Source organism: Leuciscus leuciscus, assembly GCF_965113295.1.
Source record: "Leuciscus leuciscus genome assembly, chromosome: 4".
Classification (NCBI taxonomy): Eukaryota; Metazoa; Chordata; class Actinopteri; order Cypriniformes; family Leuciscidae; genus Leuciscus; species Leuciscus leuciscus.
In genome coordinates, this window is record NC_138728.1 from 13886997 (window position 1) to 13899280 (window position 12284).

Sequence of the window (12284 nt, forward strand, 5' to 3'; positions counted from 1 at the left end):
CGTCAAATTAGTCAAAAAAATATATATAAGAAAAAAAGCTCCTCATGGGAGGTCTGGCTACTTGCGTTAACTACCACTTTGACAGCGGAGGAGCCTCATCCCGGCCCCTGCGCTGGGTAGCGGAAATTTTCTAACACCAGCGCGATGCCCCGCAGAGCCGGAGTAGGTTTGCTGAAAGGAGGCTGCTAATGAGAGAAAAGCGAACAGACAGCGGGAAAGTGTTAAGAGTACAGCGGAGCTCAGGAGGAGGTTGTACCAGTGGGCAGCTCCCAGTCACAGCGCCCACAGGCCTTTCTCAACATTACACCTCTCGTTACGCATGGAAATGCATTATATGTATCCTGCATTTCATGCCTCATGCTTCTCGGCAGGAGGATTCTTTCATCCAAAAGAGCCTGTCTTCCTGGTTTGATAACTGTCAGGGGTCCTGAGTTGAGACACAGCTTTAATAAGAATGAAAGAGTGTGTATGCATGTTACCCCCAAGAGCCTAAAGAAGTGGCCCCACACTGTGAGGTATATATGTGTTAACTGTGTGTGCATATTTCAGGAGAGAACTAACTCTTCAAGGAGTTTTAAATGTGCTACAGGAACAGACTTCAGTTGAAAAGTCCATGCAGGTTCTACAGGGATTTCGCTGTAAAGTCAAAGTGAAACAGCATTAGCAATCCATTTGACTTAAGTTTTACTTCAGTAAAACTGATTATTTGACGAGGATAAGGATTGAATTGCAAAAAAATAAATAAAAATAAAAATAATAATCTGATGTCAAAGAGAAGATGTCAGCCAAAAAGGAAAATTATAAAAAAACTTTTTTGTTGTTTCAAATGACAAGTACTGAATAATTGTTCAAAATAAGACCAGGAAAGTTGTATTAAAAAGGTAAATAGGGTACATTTTTATTTCATGTTGACTTTGAAGCTTATTTTTCTTCTTTTGGACATGGAATCTCTCTCTTGACCTCAGTAACGTCATGTAATAAACTCTAAATGTACTCTAAAAGTTCAGGACTGCTATATTTGTCTCTGACGCATGCGTTTGCTCAGAGTATGTTAGCGGCCTGTGTGTTAGACACAAGTCAAATGTGTGTTTTTCAGGAGGTGATTTAGGGCTAATATATGATTGGTCCATAACAAGGGTCTCCTCCTCTCGCCCCCCTCCTCCGCCTCCGTGTTGACTGTGAGAAACTATTGTTCCACTAGGCTGAATGGAGAAGTGCTTGTTTGGGAAAAGGTTGCAAAGTCATGGGAAAAAGAAGCTTTGTTTCTGTGAGCGACGAGCGGGGCTAGAAAAACCCAAGCGGACGTGTTTTGGGGACTGACGCACACACAGCTGCTACTAACACACATAAGGACATGAGCTGATGCGGATTTTGAAATAGACACAGATAAGTCTCACATACACATGTTCAGGCTAAGCTGTGTAGTATGAACATACTACACACAAGCAAACACAGCTGCAACACACACACAGGCACTAAAAGAGAATGGCAGGGGTCCAGCGGACGGCAGTGATCTCTCTCTCTCTCTCTCTCTCTCTCTGTGTGTGTGTGTGTGTGTGAATAGTCTCAGTGTGATGTGGCTTCCTGGCCAAAACTGCCGGAGTCCCTCTCAAGGCTAAGTCTCATTTTTTCAACCAAATTAGAATCATCTCATCTCCTCTTGCACACAAAGCCTTTATTCGCTTCACACCTGCACACACAAAGCAGGCCAGTGTCTCTCTGCCCCATGTATAAGTCAGCTGGGACAAACCCATCAAAAAGTGTCTCTGTTTAGTTTTCCACATGCTTCTTTACCAGCCATCAGGACATTACCTACACACTTATTTAAAAGATCTATGATCATACCAACAATTTGATTTGCATGAGTTGATATGATTGAATACACAGACTTTTCCAAAACATATAGCGCTGCTTGTTTACTACCTATATAGGCAGCATATTTACCAAAATGGAGCCTGTTAAGTGATTTGAACAGGATTTGAAAATGCTCTTCATCCAGGCAGCTACTTTGAGGACCACACAAATAGCTAGCAGCTGACATGCTATAACCTAAAAGCTTTGTTCAAAATCTTTGAAAAACATTCATTTACAGACTGTCTATGTTATTCGAAGTGCATGGGAGAATTGCTTCCAAATGTTAACATTGCTAAGCTAACTGCATGATAATCTATAAAAATATGCAGCATGCACACATTTGGGGCAACAGTCTTTTCTTAATTAGTGTTTTATTTTTTTTGTGAAAGTTTAAAATAAATATAATTATATTTATAATCAACGTTTCTTAAATCCGTCAGTAATCTTGGATGAATTTTTTCACCTGAGCTTTCTGGATTGAGAGGTGTTGCTTCCTACCCTTTGGACCAACCTTTGTCTTCGTTTGTGTAGCTACATTTTAATCGCTCTAGAAAAAGGACTACGAGAATGGACTCTGGATACCAGTGCTGATGCTTGTCTGTGATTGGCTGATTGTCATTGGGGGGTTGATTGCTGATTGGTGGACTAGTCATGAAACCCCGCGGTCATGGTGACAAGTGACTCGCACTGCGACATCTCACAAACATCTGTTCAAAAGCATAAACGCAAAACATATATACAAGTCTACAAGTGGACATGCACATATATATATATATATTAAGACTCACCTGGATCTGTTGCTGCAGGAGGTTGATTTTGTGTTGTTGCTGCAGAAGTTGCTGCTGTTGTCGTGCAATCTGCGGATAGAACATGTCAAACTGTCACATACGTCAAACTCTTTTCCAACAAGAGAGGACATTATTTGTTCAGATGGGGGGGTCACATGCATGTATGGTGACTGTTAACTGTGTTTGAAGCTCTTGAGTATGCTTTTGTATTTCATACATATTTACCAAGGAGTGGCGCCCAGTCCTGGAGCGTTATGTGTGTGTGTGTACAGGGGTGTGTTGGTGTATGTGTTAATACTGATCTGTTTTCTTTTGTAAAATTGAGCTCCCCAGAAGCAACTATACACACAACAAAGCTAAAGCACACACTTCTGTATGCAAACACCTTTAGTCTCCTGCCTGCGTGCTGGAGGGGACCTAAACGCTACACACATACTTATAGGGGGGGAAGGAGACACAGAAGGTTTCTTTGTCAATGTGGTTCAAAGTAAAGAACGTTAGAATGTTACACACCCATACCTCTCCTCACCACACATGTTCACTCACTGATAACACTGTTCTGTACTATTTAAATTTCCAGAACAGTGGGATAATCAGACATGATAGGAAGGAATGGGTCATTAATTTACTAGTTATCCAACAACATAATATATTATTACTGAGGCTGACTAGCTTATCTTTCTCTAATTTGTTTTTGTTTGAATAATTTTACAGTGGTGCTCTAATTAACATCCTGACAGTGTCGGAAAAACCCAGTCAAAAAATGTATCCCCTTTAAAGCAACATCAGCTATAATTATTTATTTTTTTTACAACCTTTGTCTCAAGACTCCTGCATTCTGTTCCATTAAGATGTGCTTCATCTAGCCGTTTATGAATACAAAAAAGCATTTTATGTTAATGCCCCCTAAGAAACAAATGAGCAGGGTCAAGAGAACCTGGAACCAGCCTAATATACAGGGCTTCCTTAACCCATCAAGTAGTCAATTTAGAAAATATATTATGACATAAGTTTCAAGCATCAGGCGTTTTCCTGTCTTTTCTAACAGCAGAATGCTTTGCAAAGTGACAAAATTACAGCCTATCAGAACAATGTAATCGATTAATATACAGCTAAGTGGTTCAGGATGAGATTTCATTGGGTACAACACCAAGCTTTATTGCATTATTTGCCTAGTTAGGACCTGCATTAGACGACCAGGCCAATTTAACCACACAAACATTTTTGAGGACATATTGTGTGAAATAAGTGTTTATTTGAACTTTTATATTTAATTTTCATGTTATCATTAAACATTTATATCAACAATATATTAGCCTATCCCGCTCTTGCATAACTGATGAAACACATGACGAAAAAGTCCTAACCTGGTCCTGTTGCTGTTTCGCCAACTCCATTTGCTGGCGCTGTTTTTCGATTTGCGAAGCGGCTAGTTTCTTCTGCTCCTCATGGGCGGCCAGTAGCTGCTCTCTGAGACTGCTGAGCTGCGTGATCATCCCCATCAGCTGGCGCTCTTTCTCCGCCAGGCTGTCCGGGGTGCCTGCAGGGGTTAAAGGGCACAGGCCACAGGTCAAAGAGCTAGGCGAGGAAGCCTTGCACCCAGATGTGCTCCTCCTGAGATGTGCTATCGCCCTGGTGTTTACCTAGCCGTCGCTACACATTTAGCATGAGCTGACCTCCGACCTCGGCTAAAGATGAGAACGCTCTGACATACGATCAGCCCCAGTGCAGACGGCAAGAAGGGAAGACTAAATCACTCGACAGGATGTCGTTGCACTGCGGTATTACCCCAGACTACCACCAATCAAACAGAGTGCGTGTTTGTGTGTGTGCTAAACCCCTAAAGCGTACAAATGTCCAAATGAGCACGTCTGTTAATGAGTTCATGTGTGTGCAATTGTGTGTCTGAGGTCATATATCTGCGTTAAAACACACACACACAGACACACGTCTGCACAGCCCACAATCCCCCATTGTTCTCGGCCTCTACCTTCTGAGGGGCCACATTCCTCACCAGGGAAAAACAGATGATGAAGAAAGCTAGAGAAAGAAGGGAGTCATTGCAGCTGACCTGACCCTTTGCCCTGGCAGGAAGGTGAGAGTAGGCTCCATTTGTAACCCCTTCACAAACACACACACACACAGACTCAACAATGCACAATAAAGGCAACTGTCACAGGCGGCCAGTTGGAAAAATAAACCTGCAGCTCCCCTTAACAGCTCCCAGACTGGGCTTTCACAAGAGGGTGTGCATCCGAGCCGGCATGGGACAAGGGAAGGCCTTGTGTGAAAACTGACGAGTCTTCCAGAGAAAAGAGGGATCAAAGTGATCTTTATTTCTCGCTTTCTTTCCGAGACCCTGTTGCTCATACCAGGGATGGGTCAGAATGGTTTATCTAGATTTTTTTTTTTTTATATTCAATTTAAATATTTAGTTAAATATTTTTAAACTGGGTTTTTTTAAAAGAGATTAATTTAGTTTAATTTAGCATCAAATGAGTCATACAACAAAAATGTGTGCATGAATTCATTGCTTTCGGAAATATGATAAACCCTAATATTAAACAACATATATACATTTCTTTTTCTGATGCATATAAATCTATAATTTCTTGTTCATTTCTTGTTCCCTGACTGGGTCAACAGAAAAACAAATCCTCACCTTGTCAGAACACATTATATAGCAAGTTAAAAATAGTTTAAAACATATCTCGAGACTCCTGCACTCTGTCCAGCTGTTTTTTACTGGAAGGACGAATCCTAAAGAATCCAACGAGAACGTATCTGATCATTGTTGGTGGAACATGCCCCATAAACCAACATAGGGCTTTCTTAAGTAAACTATACAAGATGAATGTCTTGAATGTAGCTTTGCACGTCCCTAACTCGGTAAGACTGTCAGTAAGATTCACTCATTAAAATGTGACTGAACCTCTGACACAATATACTCTGGATGCCCTAAGACTAGAGTTGACAGAAAGTGTTTATACACACACATAAGAAAATACACCAGCCTCATCAATCACAACCGAAGGCTTTTTACCTCGGCTACTGAAAGTTCAGCTTTGGATCAATAAGTGGTTTCCTCTCTCTCTAAACATCCTAGGGCTGCCTTTACTGCCTTGCCTCATGTCACAAACCACAGTAATTAACCAATTTGTAACAATGTAATACCTGTCAAGCAGCTCTCACTGCTAATTAATGACTGGGCTTAAAAGACAAATCCCTAAAGCAGCACAGTACTGTGTTACATGAGGGAGAGAAGGAGAGAAAGAGCTTAGCCCGAGGCTCTTATTGTCCATTACCACTTTTCTTTCCATCTTTTCTTCTATCTTTCCCTCTCATTCTGTCTCTTTCGCTTTGTAATCATCTCCTATGTGGTTAACACAGGCTGTTCTTTACTGTGCAATTTATTTAGTTGACTTTTTAAAGTACAATTCTCTGATACAGTGTCTGTTCTATAAAATGCATAGACTGGTCAATAGCTGTGCGATAATACTTTATATATAATTCCATATCACCATTCTACTATCAACCAACTATCAACCATGGTTTAATTTCAGGGAATATATCTGCAAGTGGCAAAATAGCATGCAATTTGCTTCATGCAATTTGCTTTATACAATACCATTTTTATGAACGATTCTCTGCTTAATCCTTTTTTTTATTGTTTTATACAAAAAAACTAGAAGCAATTTCAGCTGTTTTACTAGCTTCCACTGTTTTGCAAACTTTACACTCTTGACAAAACCCAATTCCCAAAGACATGCAAGCAAACCCGAACGTGAACATACAAAATTATTCACAGACTGAGAGTGTACCTGATTGGATAAAAAGTGATATTTCGAAGAAAACCCTGCTTACAGCACCCCATTTAAAATGATTTTTACATTTGTGTGCCCATTTCTGATCTTGAAGGTTACGCACACACAGAGAGATGACAGTTGCGAGGGACCTCTCCAACCGCTAGTCATCGGTGGTCATGGCGGGGATGCTCTCTTGCTAAAATGTCATCACAGTGGGGTTACCGCACCGACGGCTTGATCAATGGCGCTCCCTTTTCTGCACCAGGAGCGTGAACAAGCTTCGTTGATTAAATATTTCTGAGCTTAATGAAGTACATTTACTCCAGAGTTAGCCTTGTGAACACGCCACTAGCGCGAGGAAGGCTTGTTAAAGTGACAGAGGAGTGTGTTCTCGCTACGGCTGAGCGACCTAACAGGATGTATCATTAACCGTGCTAACATGAGCAAGGCTGTTGCTTAGCAAGTCATCCCGGCAGATCATTAACAGGGGCAGGCGAAGAGGCTAGCGCTAGGTGGATTAGCATACCTGAGCTCTCGTAACGCTTGAAGATGTCTAAGGTGACATTTGATGCGTACAATTATAAGTATGATTATAGGTTCAATTCAAAACTAGAACTGCAAAACCAGCTCTTCTGACCCAATCGCCAATTTTAATAGCGAATGGTTTTGTTGCTCTAAAAAGAGATACAACAGATATATCAATGGCCGAAAACGAACATGCATACTCTCAGAGGTCAAATGAAGACACAAAGTCTTTCGTTTTACCTTTGATCTCCCCAAAGTTGCCAGAACCCATGGCCAATAGCTTGTCCTTCCAGTCCTTAGACAACAGCCTCTCAATACTGGGGGCCTCTGGAGGGGAGGGAGAGACAGAAAGAGAGAGAATTACCACAGGCAGGCAACATCACAATATAGCTCATTTAAAGTCCATTTGCTGTAATAAAGGCCCGTCTCTCTAATGGCACCAACAGTAGGGCAGGAGGAAGAGAGGATGGAGAGAGAGAAGGAGAGAGAAAGACAGAGAGAGAGAGAAAGAGAGAGAGAGTTGAGCGGCTTCCTCACCTGCTGTTAGCCAATCATTAGCCCTATGCTCCAGCTAACACAAAGAGGCTCTTAATGCACCGGGTACAATGGACACATTATCGAGGCTGTGCGCTTTGTTTTCCTAATACACCCCGCGGACCCGCTAACCCCTCCACCCCACACGCTAATTACTAACCTGCCAAGGACGGACGTCTCAAACAAGAGAGAGAGGGAGGAAAATTACAACAACTCTCAACAACCCCCCCTGTATTCCTCTCTAACACAAATACATGCGTACACCAGTACCAGCATCACCATCACAACAATTAACCGCGATATGAAACAAAACAAGAGAAAGAGAGCGACACAAAGAGTGAAAGAGAAACACAAGGTGTGTCGTTGTGGTAAATGACAGCAGTCAGTATTTTAGCTGGCTGAGAAACTACACACACACACACACACACACACACAAACACTTTAGATTCAGTTGTGATTTCCTTTACGTTTCATTTTTATCCTTTTTGTCATTCTATATCCTGTTGCTCAAAGAGTAAAGCATGATGCTTGCAACGGCAAGGTCATGGTTTGATTCCATATCATTTTATATGATAAATCGTGTCTAAAAACACCCTTTTCCTCATTCAGACTAATTTAAATCTTAATCACTAAACCCTTCGGAATATGAAAACTCACATCTCCAAAACCAAAAATACACACACACGAACTTTACAATCAATTATGATTTCCTTTTCCTTTCCATTTCATTTTCACTCTTTCTTTTTGTAATTCTACATCCTGTAGCTCAGATAGTAAAGCATGACGCTTACAATTTGAAGGTCATGGGTTTGTTTCCATATTATTTTATACAATAAATCGTGTCTTGATAAACATCTCATTTAAATCTTAATCACTAAACCCTTTGGAAAATTTAAATTCACATCTCCAAAAGCAAAAATACACACACATACACAGTTAAATACTTTTCCACCAAAGTAAAAACACCAGGTGGCACCATTACCAATTCAGCTGGAGTTAATACACTGAGAACTAACCTGTGTCTTTGCGACTGATAGACTGTACAGGCCCCAGGTGGGCGGCACACACACTTACACTCAAAGACTTGCCAAATAGAAGAAGACTTGCCAAATATTTCATGTCTGATTAGTGCTCAAACGTCCTCAGTGGCATGTCTGCAATTTAAAGTTAGTCGCATTCTTGCCTCGAGTATTTCTGAATATCCTTTGTGTTCCTGGTCTCGCCTCTGGACTTCAAAGTTTGACACTTTCAGGCCTGTAACAGACGTCTTTGGTTTATGGACGCACTGCCTCACAGTTCAGCCAATCACCTTCACTGCTGCTGTTTCTACTGACAGCTGTCTCACTGTCACCCCAACAGGTGTTATTAGCCCTCGGCTCTCTCTCTCTCTCTCTCTCCTCTATTCTGGCATCTGTGCGTAACAATGACAGAGGCTTTTAAGCCCAAGAGCTTTGACAAGCGAAAGGTTTCAACAAATGGCCACTCCGTCTATCCCCCCTGCCTGCTCTCTCTCTCCGTGTAGAGTATAGTACTTTCTCCCTCTCTCTCACCGCGGCACCATAATAGTTATTATTTTTATTTATTAACATGGCTGCTATTGTCCCTGCTGACAGCTCCTTCACTTTAACTATTAATAAAAATAGAAAGCCCTCTTTTATGTGACAGCCCGCAGCGGGGATCTGTGCAATCGTTTACTGCAAAATGGACAGAGAAGGAAGCAGATATGCTGATGTATCTGTCTTTCGTGGCAGCTCCCCTGTCTTGATCTCGTTCTTCAACCTCTCTCATGGTTTGGGAAGAAAAGTTGCGGCTGTTGCGGCGCCCCTTTTCTGCGGGCATTTGATAGAAGCACCTTTCAGTTCAGCCTGTGATGTTGCTTTTGAGTTTTTTCAATATGAAAAACAACATATGCTTTTAAATGCTAAAATAAGGACTTTAACCTGCCACTTTACATGAGCACATGAGTGTACTAATAATACAGACTCTTATTTAAATGTAGTGAACTAAAAATCACAAATGAGATCTCTTTAATATCTCAGTGGTTTCAATATATTGAGATGAATTGAGAATTTTGATGGAGTGTCCGGCATCTCAAAAAAAAAAAAAAGGCAAACTAATTTCAAATGTCTCCCCTACAGCTTCAAAAGTCTCACACTATGCTCAGAATTCTGAAATAAAAAGTCATATATTTTAATATGAACTCATTTCTCATCTAATATTTATAAAGACCAAAGCTAACCATATTAATGTAATAGCTCTATACACTTACTGCATGCTCAAATTGGTCTCATTTGTATCTCATTTATATCTCTCAAGGAAATTTAAAAGAAATGTATGAGAAAAATGTAATACTTAAATAAAACCCATGTGAAAACTGCAAATCTGAATGAGAAGACTGAACTATAAAATGTTCCATAAAGATAAAAGATAAACATACTAACTGCAGATTTAAAACCTATATTTGCTATGTGAATAGGTTATCGGCATTCAAAATATGTGCATAAGAGAGAGAAACAGAAGTGAGAGAGGGTAGAAACTTTGAGACTGGTCCCATTATTTCCAATACAGCAGCACAGCTTGTACGCATTAGTGTAAAGAGGTCTTGTTTGTGGCAGCTGGGTGGAACCCTATGCGCCCTTACAAGGTGGGGAGCACATTTTTGGTGGGACCAGCACTGCCTGAGGGGTACAGCAGAAAGAGAACAGTGGAAAAACACAGAGCAAGGGTGTGTTTGAGAGGAGGAGTGTCTGTGCCAAGATGTGTCAATTAGACATAACCTGATTGAGAGAGAATGTTTGTTAAAAGATATAAAGCGAGAAGGTATTATTTATCTCTAATGGTCCTATTTGAAATATTGTTTCTAAGCAGCTTTAAAAAATGTTTTTCCAAAAATAGTGAGCAAATTAAAGGTAGTGGTGAGGGACACAAATAAAATAAAATATGAATAATAGTATTAACATAAATATGTGTAATATTAATAAGGAAGGAGCAATTCACACACACACACACACACACACACACACACACACACACACACACACACACACACACACACACACACACATATATATATATATACACATACACACACACACATACATACATATATATATATATATATATATATATATATATATATATATATATATATATATACGCATTTTGAAAGAGTTGGACCATTTTTCCTGCCGACCAAAATTGTGAACCGTTACACCCCTAATATATATATATATATATATATATATATATATATATATATATATATATATATATATATATATATATATATATATACACACACACACACACACACACATATATATACACATACATACATACATACATAAATGCATACATACCCATGGGGTCTCTTGATCAGATTTTGAGGACCATCAACACCTGAACTGTCCCTATACTCATTCACCTCTATTTGTGTCTTGAACAGGATGTTCGGCAGACAGATCTGACAAACAAGTGCGTCAGTTGCGCACACTCATCTGTAAACTGAATATGAGATCACAAACTCACCAACCACCACACAAACCATGCCAAAATGGGAGAGGAGAAGTTAATCTGGCAATAATAGGTGAATTATGGGGCATTATTAAAGTTCACTGGCTCCAGAGGACTCCAGCAGCTGGCAGAGCCAAAGCCAAGATGTCCAGCCACCTGGCCCAAAAGCGTGGAAGAACCACTCAAGAATAAGATGTGCCACCAGCGAGTGCACTTTCATTCTTCACACACCATGGTCCAACTTAAGGCGGTCTGGGCTCTGTACTTCACAAATAATTTCATCACCCACTCTGTGTTTCTCTATGCCTCGCCGTTGCGGTGCTATTTTTTGCCCAAACGTTCTGACTCAGCCCGGCCAACTCCATTTTTCCAATTATCTCATATTTGCAAAGCCAATGAGATGTTTTGTTCGGAAAAGAAAGAGGGGGCGGGGGTTGGTTTTGGAGGAGTGGAGAGAAGCGGGGAGACGGAGGGGGAATGAGACAAGGAGAGCCAGGCCCACAGTGGACAACAAAAGGGCCAGTGTCCCAGCGCCAGCTTCACGCGGGTGGGGAGGGCTCACAGGAAAGGCCCTGGCTCGGGCCCGGCCCAGCACACAGCACCAGAACAGGCTCCACATTGACTGCTCTTGGCAGAAAGCAACACGCTGCAGCAGCTCCCAGTCGCCACAGAGGTCAGGATTGAATAACCAATTATACAAGCACCCAGCTAGTTTATCTAAGGTTGGACAGAAAGGACGGTCACACACTTTGAGTTCAGTGCCGTATAAATGTCCATCACGAGACGCGCACACACAGGAGTCCAGCTGCGCTTAGATCTTTGTAAGGAGTAAACACAAACACACAAAGATGGGTTTCAATCACAAAACTAGTCATTAATTACAGCCTTTGTGACTAAAACACTATAATCAATGAATGCAGTCCAGATCAGCAGTCATTTAGGGTGTCATGTTTAAAAAAAGTTCATGAGATTTTAAAGAGCAAACGGCAGAAGTTTGATTCAGAAACAAACACGCTGTGCAAACTCTGCTCCTGAATTCCCCTGTCAAATGAAAAGATGATTATAATCACCCTTGATGATCAATTTATGTACGGCTGTTATTTGCCCAGAGACCATGTTGAAAATTCTTTCTAAAGGACGTTCAAACATCAGCAGTCGCTCGTGTTTTCTCCCGGCGCGGCAGACACTGTGAGACTGTGAGTGTAGAAACGCACAGAGCAAGAAAAAAGAGAAAAGAAAAAAAAACATCGGACCAAATCTCTCA

The 12284-nt window shown here is 41.0% G+C and overlaps 1 protein-coding gene across 12 annotated transcripts in view; it reads right to left on the reverse strand.

Annotated features, from left to right (window-relative positions):
- The window catches only part of sox5 (SRY-box transcription factor 5), a 213073-nt gene that overhangs the window by 31716 nt on the left and 169073 nt on the right, over nucleotides 1–12284 (reverse strand). For 11 of the 12 annotated variants that reach the window (XM_082168111.1, XM_082168121.1, XM_082168117.1 and 8 more), the window contains 3 exons: nucleotides 7214–7300; nucleotides 4010–4182; nucleotides 2643–2711 (listed from right to left, as the gene is read on the reverse strand). In XM_082168111.1, the coding sequence (XP_082024237.1) occupies nucleotides 2643–2711; nucleotides 4010–4182; nucleotides 7214–7300 (329 nt within the window). The remainder of the gene's footprint in view (nucleotides 1–2642; nucleotides 2712–4009; nucleotides 4183–7213; nucleotides 7301–12284) is intronic. The other variant, XM_082168113.1, reaches the window with a different exon arrangement.